At 40.3% G+C, this 21,946-nt stretch overlaps 1 protein-coding gene across 1 annotated transcript in view; it reads right to left on the bottom strand.

The window, feature by feature from the left end:
• RPA1 (replication protein A1) overlaps positions 1–21,946 on the bottom strand; it is a 76,327-nt gene that overhangs the window by 9,386 nt on the left and 44,995 nt on the right. Inside the window, exons 6-14 of the mRNA XM_025476144.3 lie at positions 15,599–15,691; positions 12,662–12,794; positions 11,215–11,317; positions 8,976–9,044; positions 8,129–8,321; positions 7,834–7,973; positions 7,241–7,389; positions 4,515–4,647; positions 1,445–1,621 (exon numbers count right to left, since the gene is read on the bottom strand). Coding sequence (XP_025331929.3) covers positions 1,445–1,621; positions 4,515–4,647; positions 7,241–7,389; positions 7,834–7,973; positions 8,129–8,321; positions 8,976–9,044; positions 11,215–11,317; positions 12,662–12,794; positions 15,599–15,691 — 1,190 coding nt within the window. The remainder of the gene's footprint in view (positions 1–1,444; positions 1,622–4,514; positions 4,648–7,240; positions 7,390–7,833; positions 7,974–8,128; positions 8,322–8,975; positions 9,045–11,214; positions 11,318–12,661; positions 12,795–15,598; positions 15,692–21,946) is intronic.

The following is a 21,946-nucleotide window of genomic DNA, read 5'->3' as shown; positions in this document are numbered from 1 at the left end:
CCTAGAGCTCACACCTACAGTTTGTTTACTCCACAGTGTCATCCTAGAGGCAAAGAGTACAACCCAATAGGGCTGAGGAGGGGAACAATGGGGACAAATGGGTCAGGATCTTGTGAAACCAAGTATGCTGGGATTACTATTTACGAGTTTCATAGAAAGGCTGATAAACCATATAAAACAATTTTCTCCATCATAGTTCAATGAAGTTGTTTATGTTTATTTTCTGTAAAAATATAAAGCTTAAATGTAGAACTTTCTTGTTGAACTAACACTTTAAAGGATAAGTAAAATCCTTTATTTTTTAGCTAAAAAGACCACTAAAAAAAATTTCCTATTACAAGAGTATTCAGTGCAAGGGAAAAAAAAAAAAAAAAGGAAAATGCAGGAGAAACTAGAAATCAACAAGAAATACCCTCTATCAGCAGTCTGGGATTTGTCCTCTCAGTCTGTTTTTTGTGTGTGTACATACTTTAAAACTGCATCAAACATACCATTTAAAATTTGCTATTTCAGTGAATAAATCTGAACATTTATTTAGATCATTTCATTTATTAGATCATTTTCTAACTATAGAAAACTGTCAAATAACTGGCAAATTCTGATGCCTTCATGGTATCCCACACTAAGGTTTTATAGTAAAGGAATCAACTAGTAGAACATTAAGGAAGTTTTTTTTTTTTCATTAAGGAAGTTTAAGTTGTATCAAAGTTTAAAAAATAACAGTAACAAATAACTTCATACAGTTGTAACATCTCTGATGATTCCTTAAAAGAAATTCCCTCCAAATGTTTAATATGCCAGAAAATATAAACATTTTTAAGGATACTGATATATTATTGCTAAATCACCTTCTAGAAAAATGTAAGAATGCCTATTTTCTTATACCTTTATTATCATGTATTATGATTTTTTAAAAAGTATACCCCTCACTTTAAAGGTTTTTTAAAACAGAAACAATTCTCACAATGCAAAAAAGCCACACTCCCACATTAGCATGCAGCTACATTCCTGAGAAGTCAGTTCTACCAAGGCTAAGAGGAACAGATTATCTACAAGAAAAATAACTAAATATAGGCATTGGCTGTATAATTATTGCTCTGCAGAAATGCCATTTCAAATTAATTTATCTTCATAACAGTGAGCAGGAGAGTGTCACCAAATGCTGTAACTGTACTACAAGCACAGCAGCTAAAATCAGCTGGGTGTCGAAATGCAACTTTCTTGTAGGAAAAAGAACTTTTAGCAGAACAGACTGCTCTTCAGTTGAGTGAAAGGCCCCTAACTTGCTGTACTGATAAGAACAAAAAGAAGCTCTTTAGCACTTACTCATCTGGTGACTTCCTACCACAAGCGATCTTGTTTTTGCTATTGTCTCTACAAAGCCTGGCACTTGGTAGGGACTCAAGAAACAACACAATGATTCTCATCTACCCATTCTACTTACTGACAGGATCATGCGGTACTTGAAGCTAGGAAATTCACTGTCACACTTCTCACAGCGGTATAATCCATTCTGTTGATCGATCACTTTCTTATTGCAGTCCTGAGTTGGGCAGGCCTGATACATACAGTTCTCTTTGCGAAGATACACTACTGTCGCCACGGAGCTAAAATAGTCAGCCTTTGGAAGAAAAGAGTGACATGAGACCTGGAAACCAAAGCCTACATTTGAGAGAGGACTTAGAAGCAGCCTAAAGCTTGCCCTTAAAATGTAAGCACTATTTAATCTACAAATCCTTAGGATCACAGTGTCATTAGAGGGTATCATTTATGCTATGGTTTTCGAAATCACTTGTGCTAACTGCAAAACCTATGAAGATAATAAACTAAGTTTTTTTTTTTTTTTTTATAAATTTTTATTTATTTATGATAGTCACAGAGAGAGAGAGAGAGAGGCAGAGACACAGGCAGAGGGAGAAGCAGGCTCCATGCACCGGGAGCCCGATGTGGGATTCGATCCCGGGTCTCCAGGATCGCGCCCTGGGCCAAAGGCAGGTGCCAAACCGCTGCGCCACCCAGGGATCCTTAAACTAAGTTCTAAAGCATATTATCCCTTCATAATAAAAGCAAAAAAAATTTTTTTAAAAAGATTTTATTTATTTATTTATTCATTCATTCATTCATTCATTCATTCATTCATGAGAGACACAGAGAGAGGCAGAGACACAGGCAAAGGGAGAAGCAAGCTCCACACAGGGAGCCCAATGCAGGACTCGATCCTGGAACTCCAGGATCATGCCCCGGGCCAAAGGCAGGTGCTAAACTGCTGAGCCACCCAGGGATCATGCAATAAAAGCAAATTCTAAATTAGGCCAAATTAATTCACTAAAATCAGAGAAAGACTATATGAAAAACAAAGACTTCAAAGACAAAGATTTGTTCCTCCCATTCTTCTGATTACCCCAAAGGTAATCAATGGAGGAAATACAGGGTAATGCAGGCAAACCTGGTGTAGCTGTGTCCAACATCCTCCCACATTAAAAACAACAGGAGTGATTTCTGGGGCCCAGATTCACCCTCATCTCTGTCTAGGCCATGGCAGCAAACTTTGTAGAAAGCCAGACGGGAAATTTTTTAGGCTTTGTGAGCCATTCAGTCATGGTCTCTGTGACAGCTACTCAGCTCTGCTGCTGTGATGTAGGAGCATCGTTACACAATGTGCAAACAACCACATGCAGCTGCTGTGACAAGCCTCGGTCTAAGCCATCAAAGTGGCGAGAGCACTGAGAAAGAAATGCAGCAAGGATGGAGTCATGTGCATTTGTGGCTTTATGTGGTCCCTACTTGTTTTTCTTTTTGACTCCCACAGAAAGGATATGGAGTGAATAATTTTGCGGGGGTTGGGGGGCGGTGAGCAGTTCTCTCTGGGGGTACTCCGAATTCAGAGCCAGGTCAGGAACCTCTGGGGCTTCCCAATGTCTCAGACCAAAAAAAAAAAAAAGGGGGGGGGGGGCAAAACAATACTGTGAATGTTTAAAGAGACTGGGTGAGTCCTCAATCTAGAAAGCTCTAGAGAAAGTATGTCTCGGGGTGCCTGGCCAGCTCAGGCAGTAGAACATGCAACTCTTGATAACTCTTGATCTCAGGGTTGTGAGTTTGAGCCCCACAGTGGGTGCAGAGATTACTTAAAAAAAAAAAAAAAAAAAAAAAAAAGAAAAAGAAAAGAAAGAAAATCTCCTAGGAGATGCCTATAGTTTTTCTGTATTTCCAGGTAAGATCTAGATCCAGATCCAGAATTATGACTTTAAAGTCAGGGTACAGAGATACCCTCGAGTCCTGATTTCTTCTTCTTTTTTTTTAAAGTTTATTTAAGTAATCACTACACCCAATGAAAGGCTTGAACTCACTACCCCAAGATCAAGAGTGACATGCTCTTCCAACTGAGCCAGCCAGGTGCCTCCAGGCCTGATTACTTACTACGTATTTTAGATCTAAGAGGGAAACTAGTGACAAGAGAACCTCAAAAGCAGCTGTTCCTATGACAGAACAACATAGATCTGTCTCATGTTTAATTTTCAAGATGCTATAATGACAGCATTATAAAGTGCCTTTGATGACAATGACGGATAAGGGAGTACAGCAAAATGAGACAGTAAAGAATAAAAACTATAGTATATGACATGAAAATAATAAAAGTAGGAATTATGTTTTGGGGAACATAAAGGAGAAATAAATGACTTAAATACTGAACTGCTGACAGAATACAGGTTTAGATCAAGACGGGAAGAGCGTCATTACATACAAACATTGAAAGGAAGATGTAACTAAAATCAAGTATGAGAGACAATTCCTGTCAGAGAATAGTGGCAAATGCTTGGCCCATGAGATGAGGCTGGTACTGTGCAGCCAGTGAAGGCCCACATGGACTGCCTGATGTCTGACAGAGCCTAATGGTTCTGTGCTCAGTGTTGGCTTTAACCTCAAAAGGCATCTTCTAGGTATGTGGGCATTTTAATTTGCAGGAACAATCAGCAAAAATAAATATGGATCTGAAGTTATTACCACTTCATTAAGATCCCTCTAAGAATTAAACAACTCTCTGTGGGACGCCTGGGTGGCTCAGCGGTTGAGCACCTGCCTTCAGCCCAGGGCGTGATCCTGGAGTCCCAGGATGGAATCCCACATTGGGCTTCCTGCATGGAGCCTGCTTCTCTCTCTGCCTATGTCTCTGTCTCTCTCTCTCTGTGTCTCTCATGAATAAATAAATAAAATAAAAACAAAAACAAAAACAAAAAACCACACAAAAAAACCCCCAACTCTCTGAGTCAGAGTTCTTAACATTTATCTGCCTGAAGATGTCTGAGAGATACAACATAGTCCTATTATAATGTTGGCATGGCTCCCTCAATCTGCCAGTGATTCTTAACCATCACACCATGCTCTGGTCAGAGCTCTGGTTAAGAATCATAGCTCTGGATGAATGTCAGATAGTTGGTCCCAGAAATCAGGCTTGAAAACTCATCCTCCTGCATACTTTACATGCTTTTGTGAAGAAAATTAGGAACTTGGGATACCTTGTCACCATGGCCTAGATTCTCTGATTTAACCTCATACAAAGTTTTCCAGTTGGTGTTGCCTCCTCCTGTCCCTCCACTCTTTAGATCAGAGATGGAAATACCATCTAAGGCTTGTCCTTCCGAGTCAAACCTGAAAAATAAAGAATGACAGGCACTTTATATATTTATTGAATATGCTGCTTGTTTTTAGATGCCAGATACAGGCTACCCACACACCCCTAATCTCCTACTTGGTCCAACTTTCATAGGTTATGGTCACATGGGCTGGAATTAGTATCTTCCTTCTAGTATCTTAAGACAACTGCAGGAAGTGAAAGACCTCTTTTCATCTCAACTGCTTTGATGCCCCCCAGTGGTGAAGACAGTGCCAAAACACAACAGAACCTTTTCTTAAATTAGCAACTGGTATATAATTCTTTAGGCTAGTGATGCCTGTTCCCAGTCAGTAGCTGCATTTTTATCATTACTGACATATAACAGCATAGAGAGTAACAGTCCACTTATAATGAGGTGGCAAAAAAATGTTCCCATGGTAAAAGATCTTATAAGCCTGGGGCCCCTGGGTGGCTTAGTCAATTAAGCATCTGACTTCAGCTCAGGTCATAATTTTAAGGTCCTGGAATTGAGTGCGGCTTCAGGCTCCATGCTCAGTGGGGAGTCTGCTTGCCCTTTTCTCTCCGCCCCTCCCCCTGCCTGTGCTTTATCTCAAATAAAAAATATATATAAAAAAAATCTGGGCAGCTTGGGTGGCTCAGCGGTTTAGTGCCACCTTCGGCCCAGGCCGTGATCCTGGAGATCTGGGATTGAGTCCCACGTCGGGCTCCCTGCACAGAACCTGCTTCTCTCTCTGTCTGTGTCTCTGCCTTTCTCTCTGTGTCTCTCATGAAAAAATAAATAAAATCTTTAAGAAAAAAAAATCTTATAACCCTGATATAGAGTTTAAAGGATTATATAACCCTAAGTAGATATTATCTATCATAGATTCATCTTGTGAGATTTTACCTATGCCAATATTAAAATTAACATTAATCTGGCACCTGGGTAGCTCAGTGGTTGAGCATCTGCCTTTGGCTCAGGTCATGATCCCGGGATCAAGTCCCATGTCAGGCTGTCAGCCTGCTTCTCCCTCTATGTCTCTGCCTCTCTCTGTGTCTCTCATGAATAAATTAAATGAAAAAAAAAATCTGTGCTGCATTATTATTAAGACTGATTATATTTCTTGATCACGTATCAGCTGATATGAAGAAAGTGGCTCAGAAACATACTTGTGGCATGGAAGAGTCAGTCTGAGATTAAAAACATGTCAGTATATCTAAAAGGAGGAAAACTAAAAGCTAACCACACACAAGAAGAACAGGCTTCTTCAAAAGAGACCATCTAAACAGAATGGATGTTGCCCTAAGCTGCAGACAATTGCCTTCACATTCTGTCAGGTAAGCGGCTAAATCTGTCACAGAAGAACAGCAAGGTCCATAAATCTGTTTCACCACTACTAGCTATACCAGTGTAACTCCAAGGAGATATTTGCCACCAAAGATAGCTCATCAGGAATCAACAGAGCAAGGATAGACGCAGCCCTTCTTATAATAAAAAAACTCCACATTGTTATAACCAAGATCTAGTATCTCCAATCCTTGCCTGTGTGAGGTGTGTGCACTGAACTTCTCTTTGATCAATGCCAAGTTATTTTATTCTGGAGACAGTTATGTCTTCTTATGTTGACCAGAATCACTGTTACTGACAAGTAAAATATGAAGACTTTAATGTGGGCATGCACATTAGACTTGCATGCACATGCAAGTCTCTCTGCCTCTCTCTCTGTGTGTGACTATCAGAAATAAATAAAAATTTATAATAAAAAAAAATAAAAATAAAAAATAAAAAAAAAGAGGGAGAGAGGGAGAGAGAGAGAGAGAGAGAGAGAGAGAGATGGGGCGGGAGGGCAGAGACACAAGCAGAGGGAGAAGCAGGCTCCATGCAGGGAGCCTGATATGGGACTCGATCCTGGGTCTCCAGGCACGCCCTCGGCTGAAGGCGGCGCTAAACCACTGAGCCACCCGGGCTGCCCATAAATTATTAAAGCTCAAGCTCGTGAAAGTGTTTTCTCTGACCATATCAATTCTTACAGATCATGTTTCAGTTGAAGTGCTCCTTAAAGGCAGAGTTTTAACACCCAAAAAAGCTAGCTATAGTGAGGAGATTTTAATAGGCTCTCCTCATCCCCTGAGTGCTTGGGGAATAACCATGTAATGCCAACAAAAGCCATTGTTCCCACTGCATTTTATCAGAGTCCAGTAAACATACACTAGAAGATGTGATCAGCACCAACAACTGGACAGAACAAGGAACACAGTCTTCTCCAATACCACGGAAGCCCACAGCTCTAAACCTAGGAAAGGAAGTTACCTCTCTAGCTTACAGTCCTTCAGCACACGGCTGGTATAATCCACCCTCACCTTACTTTGGCAGGATCGAGGTCAGCAGGCAGCCCTTCCATTCTGACTGCCTCCTCTGGAATCTCTGGGTTTGTCATGGGATTGCAGGTTTGTCAGTTTAAGGGCTTTAAAACCATCGTCTCAGAAGGCACAATGCCTTCTGCTCCATTCAGTAACAAAGCCCTCTGCTCTGCAGATAGCTCACATACTGATCATAAGAACCAAAAGAGCCAGCTCTTCTCAAGGCCAGGCTCAAATAACCCCTTTGTTTGGTCCCATAAAACCTACCATCCACGAAGTTTATAGGCCTCCGGGATGTCAGGATTCACAATGATCGTGCTTGAAGACAGTACAGAGAGGCTCCGTCCACCAAAATCAGAAACTCTGGCTCCTTTGATAGCCATCACGGGTTGTCTAGAACCATCAAATCTATCAGCCTGAGTAATAACAAAAACACCCAACAAATACAGTGAACAGGTGTTGCTGGCAGGGAGAACACACTGAACGTTTTTTTTTTTTTTTTTTTTTTACACACTGAACGTTTTTATAGAAAACAAGGAAAACAGTCAATAACAGAGTAAATGTAATAAATGGTATATGGAATCTAACCAAGATAACCTCGCACATAAGAATCTGCTCAAAGATACAGCAAAACTAATCTAGAGTTAGAGGAAAGATCATTTCACTGTGTAAAACTTAAATCAGCATATTTCACAAAAGTAAATCAAAGAAAGGATTTCAGACATTCCTCGGACAGCTCAATCCTTCTTTAGGAAGGGCCTACACGGCCAAAGCCCCATAACTCTAAGACAAGACAGCCGCCCGGCTCTTCACGTCTCTGCCTTCTGCACATGCTCTGACTGCTCAATGCACATACTTACATCTTCCCCCCACAGAGTAGCGGTCACTACTTTCCCTGACATGTCCATCAAATAGATATTTCTCTTAGAAACTTCTCTGTTGTTAGACTTCACTGTGATTTTGGTGGCTTCTTCATAGCTCTTGCAGATCCCAATTATGTCTAAAGTACAGGCACAATGTGTTAGCAAAAATGGTCAAGGCAGCCATTACAGAATGATCAAAGGTTGAATGGCAAGCACTTAAGTCTTACACTTCTCTTATATGTTGCACACAAAACTAATAATCACAACTTTTTGCTCTCACACGAAGACTTACCTATAAGTGAGTCCTTAGTCTTGCTTTCTAGGTCACCAATCCCTGTGAAGTCAAACTGAACTGTAGGTAAATGATGACCATCTTCACAGGGCATGACAGAAGTCTCATTATTGAAGGTCATCTCATAGTCATTTTTAACAGCTGTGAATTGTTTGTTAGCAATCTTCAGGATGCCTTTAGAGATATAATAGACCTGCAAAAGAGGGAAGCCATGGAATGTGGGGAGTCTACCAGATTAAGAAAAACAAAACTCCTTACCACTACGCAGTTCTTCAATGGATGAGAGTCCCCTCAAATCCTCCCCATACCACTCAACTGTTTCAGTTTTCTTTCTTTCTTTTTTTTTTTTTAAAGGATTTTATTTATTTATGAGAGACACACAGAGAGAAAGAGATGAGAGGGAGGGAGAGAGGGAGAGAGGGGGAGGGAGAGAGGGATGGAGAGAGGCAGAGACATAGGCAGAGGGAGGAGCAGGCTCCCTGCAGGGAACCCGATGTGGGACTCCATCCAGGGACTCTAGGATCATGCCCCAGGCTGAAGCAGGTGCTAAACCGCTGAGCCACCCAGGGATCCCCTGTTTCAGTTTTCTTTTTTTTTTTTTTTTTTCCTGTTTCAGTTTTCTTTCGTTTCTTTTTTTTTTTTATTTTTTATTTATTTATGATAGTCACACACAGAGAGAGAGAGAGGCAGAGACATAGGCAGAGGGAGAAGCAGGCTCCATGCACCGGGAGCCCGACGTGGGATTCGATCCCGGTCTCCAGGATCACGCCCTGGGCCAAAGGCAGGCACTAAACCACTGCACCACCCAGGGATCCCTGTTTCAGTTTTCAAGACAACACTACCCTACCTTGTTCATGTCGATGAGGGGAAAGAACTTGTCCACTTGCTCATTGAAAGCAGTAGCTCTGATTTCACCCTGTAGAAGCATGCAAGAATAGGTTTAGAACTGCATTCATTGAGTTTTACCCCTAAAATTAGAGGACACTTTCGTGTCAAAATGACATCTTTAAGGCAATAACACAAGTACAAAAGGCATGTGTGAGAGGGCCACAGACACTCCAGAAACACACATTTTAGAAGTCATATATTCAAGTTATTAAGCACAATGGAACAACCTAGGCTTAACTAGCTGATCCCAGTATGGTACTTTATTAACCTCAAGTTAGAGACCTTAAAAAAAGCAAAACAAAAAAACATAAGAAACCTAGTGATTTTAATATTTTGACAACCAAAATAAAAACAAATTTTAACACTGAGTGACATAAATGCAGACGATAAGGAAGCGTGATGAGCCCAATGATTCACCAGCTGCCCTTATGTTCACACCAGGCAATTACGTCATATTTGGGAATCACTGACAAAATGCTAGAATACGTCATGTTTTCGAGTTGCTTGTGATTTGATTTTCAATTTTACTTTTCCATCAGTCAAAATACTATAGATGGGGGCAGCTGGTTGGCTGGCTCAGTCAGCAGAGTGTGTGACTCTTAATCTTAGGGTTCTAAATTCAAGCCCCACGTTGGGTGTAGAGAGTACTTAAAACAAAAACAACTATAGATGGATAAGAAACTTATAACAAAGGGCTGAAATTTTAGCCAACTGATAGATTAGACCGATAATCTGGTAAAAAAATTAGGTTCTGATATTGATTCTGCCACCATACAGTCAGTATATTTGGAGTATTGGGCCATCTTCCCAAAACAAACAACAAAAACAAACCACCTATGTTTTCTACCCTCTCAGAAGTTTGAACCACTAGGAAATATGCAGCAGCTTAAAAATAATATGTCAAGTACATATTAAGAATTATAAACAGAACAGAGAAACAGCTAACAAGACTGTTGAGATTCTACAACTTGGATTTTTTTGTTTCTTCATCATGGTTTGGTTTTGTTTAAGTGAAGCACAGAGTCTGCACATGCAGAATCCACCTCCCACAAAACCATTCACTTTTCAAGGTGGCTGGTGCATGCCTTCTGCTGTGGCCCAAAGAAACACTTTGCTTATAAGCAGACATCACTTCTTAGGCCTTCAGTTTAGCCTGCAAACAGGTCAGACAGAGTGTCTTTGCTTTCTCTTACTCATGAGGCTGCTCAAACAATTAAAAACTAAATTCTATTGCTATAAATGCTTAGACTTGTGTGACTCTTGATCTTGGGGTCATGAATTCAAGCTCCATGTGGGGTGTAGAGATTACTTAAAAATAAAATCACTAACATTAAGGATTTTAAAGGCACCTGGCTGGCTCCATTGGTACAGTATGTGACCTTTTGTTGTTGTTGTTGTTGTTAAAGATTTTATTTGTTTTAAGAGTTGCATGCTCTAGAGGTGCCCTGGTAGCTCAATCAGTTGAGTGTTGGACTCCTGGTTTTGGCTCAGGTCATGATCTCAGGGCTGTGAGACAGTCAGTGGGGAGCCTGCTTGAGATTCTCTCCCTCCCTTTCTGCCCTCCCACTCCCTGGCTCACACCCTCTTTCTCTCAAATAAATAAACAATTAAAAAAAAATTGCATTCTCTATGGACTGAGCCAGCCAGCCAGGTGCCCTGAATATATGACTGGTGATCATCATGAGTCCAAGCCCCATTTTGGCATGGAGCCTACTTAAAAAGAAAAAATAAATTAAAAAACAGAAAAACATAACATATAATAAACTAAAAGGATTTTATTTAAGAGCTTTAACCCTCTGGGGCACCTGGCAGGCTCAGTTGGTTAAGATCCAACTCTTGACTTCAGCTCAGGTCAGGATCTCAGGGATGTGAGATTGAGCCTGGTGTCAGGCTCCAAGCTGGGAGTGGAGTCTGCTTAAGGTTCTCTCTCTCTCTCTTAAAAAAAAAAAAAAAAACCCAAAAAAACTCTCTCTCCCTTTCCCTCTGCCCCTCCCCCTATACCTCCCCTTCTGAAGAAGAAAAAAAAAAAAGACCTTTAACCCTTTGCCCCCAGACAGCATTAAAAGCCTACAGAGGAGGAAAAACAACAATATTCATGTTTATTTTTGGCCTACTGCTGTTTTTCATCACACAGGCTTACACAGAGATGAGCTCTCTTTCTCAGACTACTCGTATTTTCCCACTTGACAACTACTCACACTTTCATCAACTAGTTCTATGGAAAAAAGCTTCCCTTCCCCTCGGGAATTGCTCCAGGTACGGATCTGACTTTTGTTGGTAACTCGAGCACAGATAGTCCACCTAAAAACCAAATAGATTATATTAGTACTCAGGTCTTAACTGGGAAAGATCTAAAAGGTTCCCTATTATCTTCCTATAGCCTTTCTTACCTTATGCATATTCCATTTTTCAACGTAAGCTGTATTTTAATCCAACTGATTAAAACCCCAAGATGACATACAGGTTTGACAGTTTATAGAATAAGCAAGTAATAAAACATATCAGATGATTTAACACTAACTCATTCTCCTGTCAAATTAGCAAATTTATAAACGCTCTCCCTTCTCCAAAAAGCAACACGAAGGCAACAGTATCCCCTTAATGAAAGGTTCTAAGCTAGAAAATGCAGTAATAACAGCAATTATATTTTGCCACTATTTTCAATTATGGGAACTGATCAAACTGGTGTCAAACTTCTGTCCATTCTAGCCCACAATGAATATAAATATGGGACAGTGTTGGTAAGCCACCAAAAGAAAACACACTAAAGCAGTATGACCTCAGACAGAGGCCACTAAAAAAAGGAGGTACAAGATCCAATATCCAGTCCTGGTGCCGATACTGAACGCAAGTGTTGGGCACATTGGTTACCTTACTCATTTTCCCTGCACTGCAAAGAATTGAAGATTAGATAACATATCTAAAAGAATTCTGAAAAGAGAACTGATTTTCAACTGCTAAAATTAACTTTTTTTTTTTTAATTTTTATTTATTTATGATAGTCACAGAGAGAGAGAGAGAGAGAGGCACAGAGACACAGGCAGAGGGAGAAGCAGGCTCCATGCACCGGGAGCCCGATGTGGGATTCGATCCCGGGTCTCCAGGATCACGCCCTGGGCCAAAGGCAGGCACCAAACCGCTGTGCCACCCAGGGATCCCAAAATTAACTTTTAATGGAAAAGAATTATATATATAACTAGTATCTGTTCAGGGTATATTAATATGGTTATACAAACAGTACAGATTCTCTTAGTCAACTAAATCACAGTAACAATTTTTAGACTAAAAGTCACTTATATATCATAGAAGGTGAAATGCCTTCTGAAATACAACAAATATTTATTTTTTCTCATAAGACAATAAATGGATTCTTTAAACATTAAGTATTTTTCAATTAAAATTCTTTCAAAACAAATGAAACTCTATAGGCTATTGTAGATTGTTTTTCTTGCCATTCTTTCATGGTAAGAGAGTCAAAGGTCACCACAATTTGTACCCTCTTTCTCCTTTCAAGGAAAAAAAAAGATGAAATTTATTTTATATATGGTAACCCTGAAGTTCACACATAAATACCTCAAGAGCCCATAATAACCTCTAACATCATATTGTAGGTATATCCTGAGCTTACTCTATGGCGTAACTCACTTGGATTGGTAAGGAGTAAGGCTGGCAATGGGCACCACTTTGACCTGTGTCCCTCCAGAACTACTCGCTAGGCTGGTACCTCCAGGTTTTCCAAATGTCTTTGAGGCACTGTAAGTCTTAGAAGCAGTGAAACCTTTAAAAACAAACACAAAGGAGGATCATCATTATTCTATCTGAATTTTTTTAAAAGATTTTATTTATTTATTAGAGACAGAGAGAGAGAGAGAGAGAGAGAGAGACAGGCAGAGACACAGGCAGAGGGAGAAGCAGGCTCCATGCAGGGAGCCCTATGTGGGACTCGATCCCGGGTCTCCAGGATCACACCATGGGCTGAAGGCAGCGCTATACCACTGAGCCACCAGGGCTGCCCTATTCTATGTAAATTTTAAACAAATGTTGTAATAACTCTCAATTACTGAGATGTCACTGGTGAAATATAAAATGAAAGCAAAACTCTGCCTTTTTAGTAATCAAAGAGATATGGAGATTACATAGAGACCACAGACGCCTGGGTGGCTCAGCAGTTGAGCCGTCTGCCTTCAGCTCAGGGCATGATTTCGAGGTCCTGGGATCAAGTCCCACATCCGCTCCCTGCAGGAACCCTGCTTCTCTCTCTGCCTCTGTGTCTCTGACGAATAAATAAAATCTTAGAAACAAAAGCAAAAAAAAAAAAACAAAACAAAAAAACCCAAAAAACAAACAGAGACCAAAACAGGAGGCTAGGAAAGTAACTGTGAATGAAGCCTGGGCACACAGAAGCTTACTACTTTATCTGTTGACTTAAGCTCTGACTGAGGTCAAGATAGTAATTCTGGTGAGTCCAGACACTGTTCTGGCCCATCTTTCTTAGACTGTCCTCTTGTATCAATGGGCAAGATAATGGGTTAGAGAAAGAAAATCAAGCAACCTCCTTGACTGGTAATACTGACAGTAAGTCACTAGTTGCATAAGAAAAAAAAGCAAAAGGAAAGGCTAGGAGGTAAGGCACATAATGGATGAACCATCTGAGGTGAAGGGTCCTACCACAAATATTTTACCTCAAACATCCTCAGAAAAATGTTTTCTTTCTTTTTTTTAAAGATTTTATTTATTCATGAGAGACAGAGAGAGAGAGAGAGAGAGAGAGAGAGAGAGGCAGAGACACAGGCAGAGGGAGAAGCAGGCTCCATGCAGGGAGCCCGAAGTGGGACTTGATCCTGGGTCTCCAGGATCAGGCCCTGGCTGAAGGCGGTGCTAAACTGTTGAGCCACCCGGGCTGCCCTATATGCAGTTTTTATGAAGTTTCAACCTCCAAACTCAGAAAACAATTCAGTCCAATTACTTCATATCTTCTCTACCAAAGCATTTCTTTAGGATGGAATTTGGCTGGAAATGTAAATCTACCATTATTCAGCATTTCTTTATTGAGTTTCCAAACCTGTAAGACACCATTCTAGGTATTTGCAGTATTTAGTAAAAACTATACAGAGACTGTCCTGGATCTTAACATATTCTATTCTAATTGGGGAGTCAAGAGAAAACTACACATACGACAGTAATAATTGCCTCAAAGTTATGCAAGAAGCACATGAACTTTGAAGAATATATGCATGTGTACATATACCTAATATTATCTATAAGATATAGTTTTTTTTTTTTTTATAAGATATAGTTCTATAACACACATACACACACTTCCCCTCAATATAGTCTTCTTTTCTTTCACCACCCAGTTGATGTGTGTTTAGACAACATTAATTGATTTTTAAAAATAAATGTTAGGGACTCATTGGTGGCTCAGTTGGTTAAGCTTCTGCCTTCGGCTCAGGTCATGATCCCAGAGTCCTGGAATCAAGCCCCTGCAAGCAGGGAGCCCTGCTTCTCCCTCAGCCTCTGCCACTCCCCCTGCTTGTGCTCTCTTGCTTGTTTCTTCTCTTTCTCTTTCAAAAAACAAATTAAAAAAAAAAAGTTAATATAAGCCAAAGATTGACAATTGGGAAAATACATCTGTGGGAGGAGGGAGAGGAATAACATACTACTTGTAGTTCAGCCTAAGGAAGTGACTAATTATTAGATTATTCACCACTTTAGATACTAAATCTATTTCATGACCTCTTTCAACAGTACATAACTTGCAAGTTGTATATATAAATAGATCCACTTATAAAAGGAGATAGAAGATAAGATTGACAGATATTGCAAAGTAGATAAAAACATAAAAAACCAAAGGGGAAAAAGTCCCATGTCCTCAAAGTTTCACAGTAACATTAGTGACGTCTTAACCTTGCTTTTCTTAAAATTTCAGCACTGAAAATTAGTAATTAAGAGTTGAGGGGAGAAGAGGTGGGACATAAGAAGCTGTGACAGAAAAAAGAACCTCTAAAAATAAATCCAACCCAAATCCTCATTTTTAATAGTTCCTCAAGTGAAGGGAAGAAAGTAAACAAAATGATTCCATTACAGTCTCTCAGGACCGTATTGCAAGAGACAGGTAAAGGAAGATTTCTCATCCATGAGACTGAGAAACAGAACCTAGGACCAACATAAATGATACCATCTTCACGTTAAGATAAATACCTATGAGAACCCCGAATGGGAAACTTGGAGAGAGACAAGTGGATTCCAAATAGTTAAAAGGCAAGAACTTAAAGGTATGTAAATTCACAAAGTCAAAAGAGTGTAATAAAATGTAGGATGTGAGAAAGTACCAAATAAATTATTAACAGAGAACAGTATATCATTCTGATGAAAATAGGCATATTAAGTATCTTTAAAAGACTATCTTTAATCATTTCTTCAATCACACACTTTATAGTAAGAACTGGAATTCCCCTCTGCAAGAACCAACTATCATGATCAGGATTTTGAAAAATTCCCTTTAGTCCCAGATTAAATTTCAAAACATTATTCAGAAGCCTGATACATATATCTAGCACATGTCTTCATGTGGCCATTTACCCATTGCTGAGCTCCCATTCTGTTGCTGGGGCTTGTTGGCTGGTGGATTGGCTGCTGAGACTGGAGAAGGAACTGCCTGCTGCTGCCCATGTCCTGAGGACCAAAAGAAAAACAATTTTAGTGCAAATAATTCAGGCTAAAAGATTTAAACTTAAGTAGAAGAAATACTCTGAGAAAATGTAAATTTTTTATTTTGTTAGACTCTCATGGGTCAGAATTCATGCTGGGGTATTCAACTACATGCAGTCCATTTGCTAAGAGTTCACATCTGTTTTCATTATATAAAAGGTTGGCTCCATTTACCTTTCACCTGCTTATAATTGAGTTTTCGGATTTTTAAAAAAGATTTTTAAAAATTATTTATTTATTCATGAGAGATAGATAGAGAGGCAGAGACACAGGCAGAGGGAGAAGCAGGCTCCATGCAGAGAGCCCCATGTGGGACTCGATTCCAGGACCCCAGGATCACGCCCCAAGAAGGCAGATGCACTTAACCACTGAGCAACCTTGGCGTCCCAATAGCTTTCAGTTTTAATGAGGTTCTCCCCTAAAGTCTTGCCCATTTCTCCTGCATGAACCTGAAGTCAAGTCACTGGCTGAATCTGTGACATCATCACTATTTCCATAGCAACAGATCGATGCCATCAACATAATTGTGTTCAAGGTAGGATCTATCAGAAGAAAAAGCTGGGTGGTAAGAAAAGCCTAAAAGCAGTTCAATTGTCTCTGAAGTGCTCCTGCTTCAAAGGAAAAGGAGACATTCAGAAAGGATTCTACCCTTTCCTTCCCAAACAAAGCAACCTTATTTTGCAACTGACAGTTGATGGAAAATAAGAGTTGAAAGAGCCTTAGGTACCGTGAAGTGCTAGTGAACTGTCACAGCAGGAAGAGATGAGATGGAGTTCAGAAGCAGGTGTGTCAAGGAAACAGAAAGATTAAAAGGAAAGGAGGGGAAAGGAACAGGTCTCTCAAGCGGAAAATAAGAAATCCCACACCATGAGACTATTTATTTGCCCCTCACCCTTTCTACAAATGTTTATGAGTTGAAGAATGTTAAAACTGCAAAATATACCCAATTAAAAATAATTGATTTATGGAATTTGATTTTGCCTTTGTGAGGGGCACTGAAAGCAGAAGTCAACCTAATCCAGGCTGCTCACCAAGAGTACCTGCAGCACAGAGTACAGCTCAAAAAGATTTCCTAGAAAGTCCTAGCAACAAAATGGCGAGGACTGATGAAAGGGCTCCCTGCCTGCCTTTTCCAATCACTAGGCTTATTCCTGCTGGGTTTCCCAAAGCCCTCACTGAACTGGGCCTACTAAACACTGACTTCATTTCCTTCTACCAATATTACTCTTAACTAGTACAACAAAATGAGAGTTATTATCTGTGACATTAGAGTAAAATAAACAGCATAAAATTAAAAAGGTTAAAACAGAATTGCTTATTCTTTAGTTCTTCCTATGGAGGGAAAACTGAGAACCTGTTTTCTTTAATCTCCATCACTAATTTCACCAATCCCCCCCACCCACCTTTCCTCTGGTCACCATCAGTTTATTCTCTAGAGTTCAGAGTCTCTTTCTTTGCTTCTTTCTCTTTCTTTGCTCATTTGCTTTCTTCCTTAAATTCCACATATGAATGAAATCATATGGTATTTGTCTGATTCATTTATTTCACTTAGCATAATGCTCTCTGACTCCATCCATGTTGCTGCAAATGGCAAGATTTTTTTTTAATTTTTTATTTTTATTTTTATTTATTTATGATAGTCACAGAGAGAGACAGAGGCGCAGAGACACAGGCAGAGGGAGAAGCAGGCTCCATGCACCGAGAGCCCGATGTGGGATTCAATCCCGGGTCTCCAGGATCGCGCCCTGGGCCAAAGGCAGGCGCCAAACCGCTGCGCCACCCAGGGATCCCCAAATGGCAAGATTTTAATCATCTTTTTAAGGCTGAATGATACTACAATGTATATATTTACCACATTTTCTTTATCCATTCATCTATCAGTGGACACTTGGACTATTTCCATAATTTGGCTATTGTAAATAATGTTGCAATAAACACAAGGGTGCATGTATTCTTTTAAATTCATGTTTTTGCATTTTGGGGGTAAATACTCAATAGTGCTATTACTAGATCCTAAGGTTGTTCCATTTTTAACTTTTTGAGGAACCTCCATACTGTTCTCTACAGTGGCTGCACCAGTTTGCATTCCTACCAACAGGGCAAGAGGGATCCGTTACTCCTCATCCTCAACAAAACTTGTTTCTTGTGTTGTTGGTTTTAGCTATTCTGACAGGTATGATGTGACATCTCATTGTAGTTTTGAGTTGCATTTCCCTGATGATGAGTGATGTTGGGCATCTTTCATTGTGTCTGTAGGCCATCTGTTTATTTTCTTTGGAGAACTGTCTGTTTATATCTCTGCCCATTTTTTTTATTTTTTTTTTAATTTTTTATTTTTATTTATGATAGGCACACAGAGAGAGAGAGAGAGAGAGGCAGAGACACAGGCAGAGGGAGAAGCAGGCTCCATGCACCGGGAGCCCGACGTGGGATTCGATCCCGGGTCTCCAGGATCATGCCCTGGGCCAAAGGCAGGCGCCAAACCGCTGCACCACCCAGGGATCCCCTCTCTGCCCATTTTTAAATTGGGTTATTTGGTTTTTGGGTATTGAGTTGTATCCATTCTTTATATATTGTGGATATTAAGTCTTTATCAGACATGGCATTTATAAATATCTTCTCTCGTTCTGTAGGTTGACTTTTAGTTTTGTTGGCTGTTTCCTTTGTTGTGCATAAGCTTTTTATTTTAATGTAGTCCCAATAGTTTATTTTTACTCCAGAAACACATGTAAGAAAGATGTTGCTATGGACAATGTCAAAGAAATTATTGCCTATGTTCTCCTAGGATTTTTATGGTTTAGGTCTCATATTTAGGTATTTAATCAATTTTTTTAAAGGATATATATTTTTGAATTTTATTTAATTATTCATGAGAGACATACACAGAGAGAGAGAGAGAGAGAGAGAGAGAGAGAGAGGCAGCGACACAGGCAGAGGGAGAAGCAGGCTCCATGCAGGGAGCCCAACATGGGACTCAATCCCAGGTCTCCAGGATCCTGCCCTGGGCTGAAGGTGGCGCTCAACCGCTGAGCCACCTGGGCTGCCCATCTTTAATCAATTTTGAGTTTATTTTTGGGTATGGTGTAAAAGAGCGGTTCAGTTTCATTCCTTTACATGGAGCTGTCCAGTTTTCCCAACACGATTTGTTGAAGAGACTGTCTTTTTCCCATTATATATTCTTTCCTCCTTTGTTAAAGATTAATTGATCATGTAATTGTGGGTTTATTCCTGGGTTTTCTATTCCGTTGCATTGACCTATGTGTCTATTTCTGTGCCAGTAGTATACTGCTTTGATTACTATGATTTAATACAACTTAAAGTTGGGATGCCTGGGTGACTCCTTGGTTGGGTGTCTGCCCTCAGCTCAGGGCGTGGTCCCAGAGTCCCAGGATTGAGTCCCAGGATGATTTCATTCCCATGAGATCATGACCCGAGCCAAAACCAAGAGTCACTCAACCGACTGAGCCACCCACGTGCACCATGCAACAGATTTCTTCTTTTTTTTTAATTTTTATTTATTTATGATAGTCACACAGAGAGAGAGAGAGAGAGAGAGAGAGAGAGAGAGAGGGGCAGAGACACAGGCAGAGGGAGAAGCAGGCTCCATGCACCGGGAGCCCGACGTGGGATTCGATCCTGGGTCTCCAGGATTGCGCCCTGGGCCAAAGGCAGGCGCCAAACCGCTGCGCCACCCAGGGATCCCTGCAACAGATTTCTATACATTGATTTTGTATCCTGCAACTTCAATGAATTCATGTATCAGTTGTAGCATCTTTAGGATTTTCTATATATAGTATCATGTCATTGGCAAATAGTGGAAGTTTTACTTCTTCCTTACCAATTTGGATGCCTTTTCTTTTTGTTGTGAGAGACTTTATTTACAGAGAAAAAAGAATCTAGATTATTGATAATGAGTTTTTGGATTTACTTTTCAGCTTTCCCATCATCTCTGAATTTACAACGTGTCATATGAAATTGCATGGGAAAACTGCTCTTCTTTGACAAAGTACCTAGTGATGGAACATTTTGCAATTTTATTTATTTATCTAGGTTTGTACGGGGAAATTCTTTTTTTTTTTTTTTTTAAGATTTTATTTGTTTATCCATGAGAGACACACAGAGAGAGGCAGAGACATAGGCAGAGGGAGAAGCAGGCTCCCTGTGGGTAGCCTGATGTGGGACTCGATCCCAGGACCCTGGGATCATGACCTGAGCCAGAGGTAGATGCTCAACCACTGAGCCACCCAGGTACCCCAGGAAATCTTTTTCTAAAAAAAAAAAAGATTTTATTTACTTGAGAGAGTAAGAGAGAGCATTAAGCAGGGGAGAGGGAGTGCTCGCTTCGGCAGCACATATACTAAAATTGGAAAGCAGGGGAGAGGGGCAAAGGAAGAGGGAGAAGCAGACTTCCTGCTGAGGAGAGAACCCAATGTGGGGTTCAATCCTAGGATCCTGGAATCATGAGCTGAGCCGAAAGCAGATGCTTAATCGACTGAGCCACCCAGGTGCCCAGCATTTTGAAATTTTAAAGAAAACCTTTTCCTAAACCATTAGGAAAACTGAGTTGTTTAGTGAACAGTATTAGGGCTAAATAACTGGAAAAAATAAAACTATTCTTACTTGCTTCATGAAATATATTCAAAAGAATCAAAAGATTTGAACATTTAAAGATGGGATCCCTGGGTGGCTCAGCAGTTTAGCGCCGCCTTTGGCCCAGGGCATGATCCTGGAGTCCCGGGATCAAGTCCCAGGATCGAGTCCCACGTCGGGCTCCCTGCATGGAGCCTGCTTCTCCCTCTGCCTGTGTCTCTGCCTCTCTCTCTCTGTGTCTCTCATGAATAAATAATAAAATCTTAAAAAAAAATTTTAATAGAAAAATAAACATTTAAAGATGGAGCCATACAAATAAATCCCACTCCATCCTAGTTCCACTGTCTCAAACATATAAAGTCTCGTCCTTGTTATCATGCCTGCTTCTTCAAGTATCTTGCTGAGTAGGACATGGTCATGGGATGATGCTGATCTCTTAACATTTAATTTATATAAAAACGTAACTAACCTTTATGAGGTACCTAGGGTAATCAAATTACAGTGACAGAAAATAGAATAGTGGTTACTAGAAACTGGCCAGGAGTAGGGGATTGAGAGCTGTAGTTTATTTTTATTTATTTTTATTTTTTTTGAGAGCTGTAGTTTAATGAGTAGAGTTGAGTTTGAGATAATGATTGAAAAAGTTATGTAGGGATCCCTGGGTGGCGCAGCGGTTTAGCGCCTGCCTTTGGCCCAGGGTGCGATCCTGGAGACCCGGGATCGAATCCCACATCGGGCTCCCGGTGCATGGAGCCTGCTTCTCCCTCTGCCTGTGTCTCTGCCTCTCTCTCTCTCTCTCTGTGTGACTATCATAAATAAATAAAAATTAAAAAAAAAAAAAAAAAGAAAGAAAAAGTTATGTACAGGTGCCAGGATGACTCTGTCAGCAGAGCACACAACACTTGATCTTAGGGTTGTGAGTTCAGGTCCTACACTAGGTGTAGAGATTACTCATAAATAAATAAAACCTTAGGGCAGCCCGGGTAGGTCAGTGGTTTAGCGCCAATTTCAGCCCAGGGTGTGATCCTGGAGTCACGGGATCGAATCCCACATCAGGTTCCCTGCATAGAGCCTGCTTCTCCCTCTGCCTGTGTCTCTGCCTCTCTCTTTCTCTCTCTCATGAATAAATAAATAAAATCCTAAAAAAATAAAACAAAATCTTAAAAAAAAAAGATTAAAAGAAGTTCTGGAGATGGATGTGAGACAGTTGTACAACAACGTGAATGTAATTAATGCGACCACACTACACACTTAAAAATGATTAAGATGAATTTTTAATTAAAAACAACACTAACAAAATACTGTTGAATATTTTACAACTAAACTAGGGTAATGGCTGCTGAAGAAATATCTATAGAGTATTAGGAGGGGGTCAGCTGGTCTTTGTTCAGAAACTCCATGCTGAACACATAAAAATCCTAATTATTCATGTTTAAATGCCTGCCAGTCTACATTTAGGTTAAAAAAATTATATACAGGGCAGCCCGGGTGGCTCAGCGGTTAGCACCTGCCTTCAGCCGGGGAAGTGATCCTGGAGTCCCAGGATCGAGTCCCACATCAGGCTCCCTGCATGGAGCCTGCTTCTCCCTCTGCCTGTGTCTCTGCCTCTCTCTGTGTTTCTCATGAATA

The sequence above is a fragment of the Canis lupus genome, chromosome 9, assembly GCF_003254725.2.
Source record: "Canis lupus dingo isolate Sandy chromosome 9, ASM325472v2, whole genome shotgun sequence".
Taxonomy (NCBI): domain Eukaryota; kingdom Metazoa; phylum Chordata; class Mammalia; order Carnivora; family Canidae; genus Canis; species Canis lupus.
The sequence above is the reverse complement of the archived record's forward strand: the minus strand, read 5'-3'. Positions and strand labels throughout refer to the sequence as shown.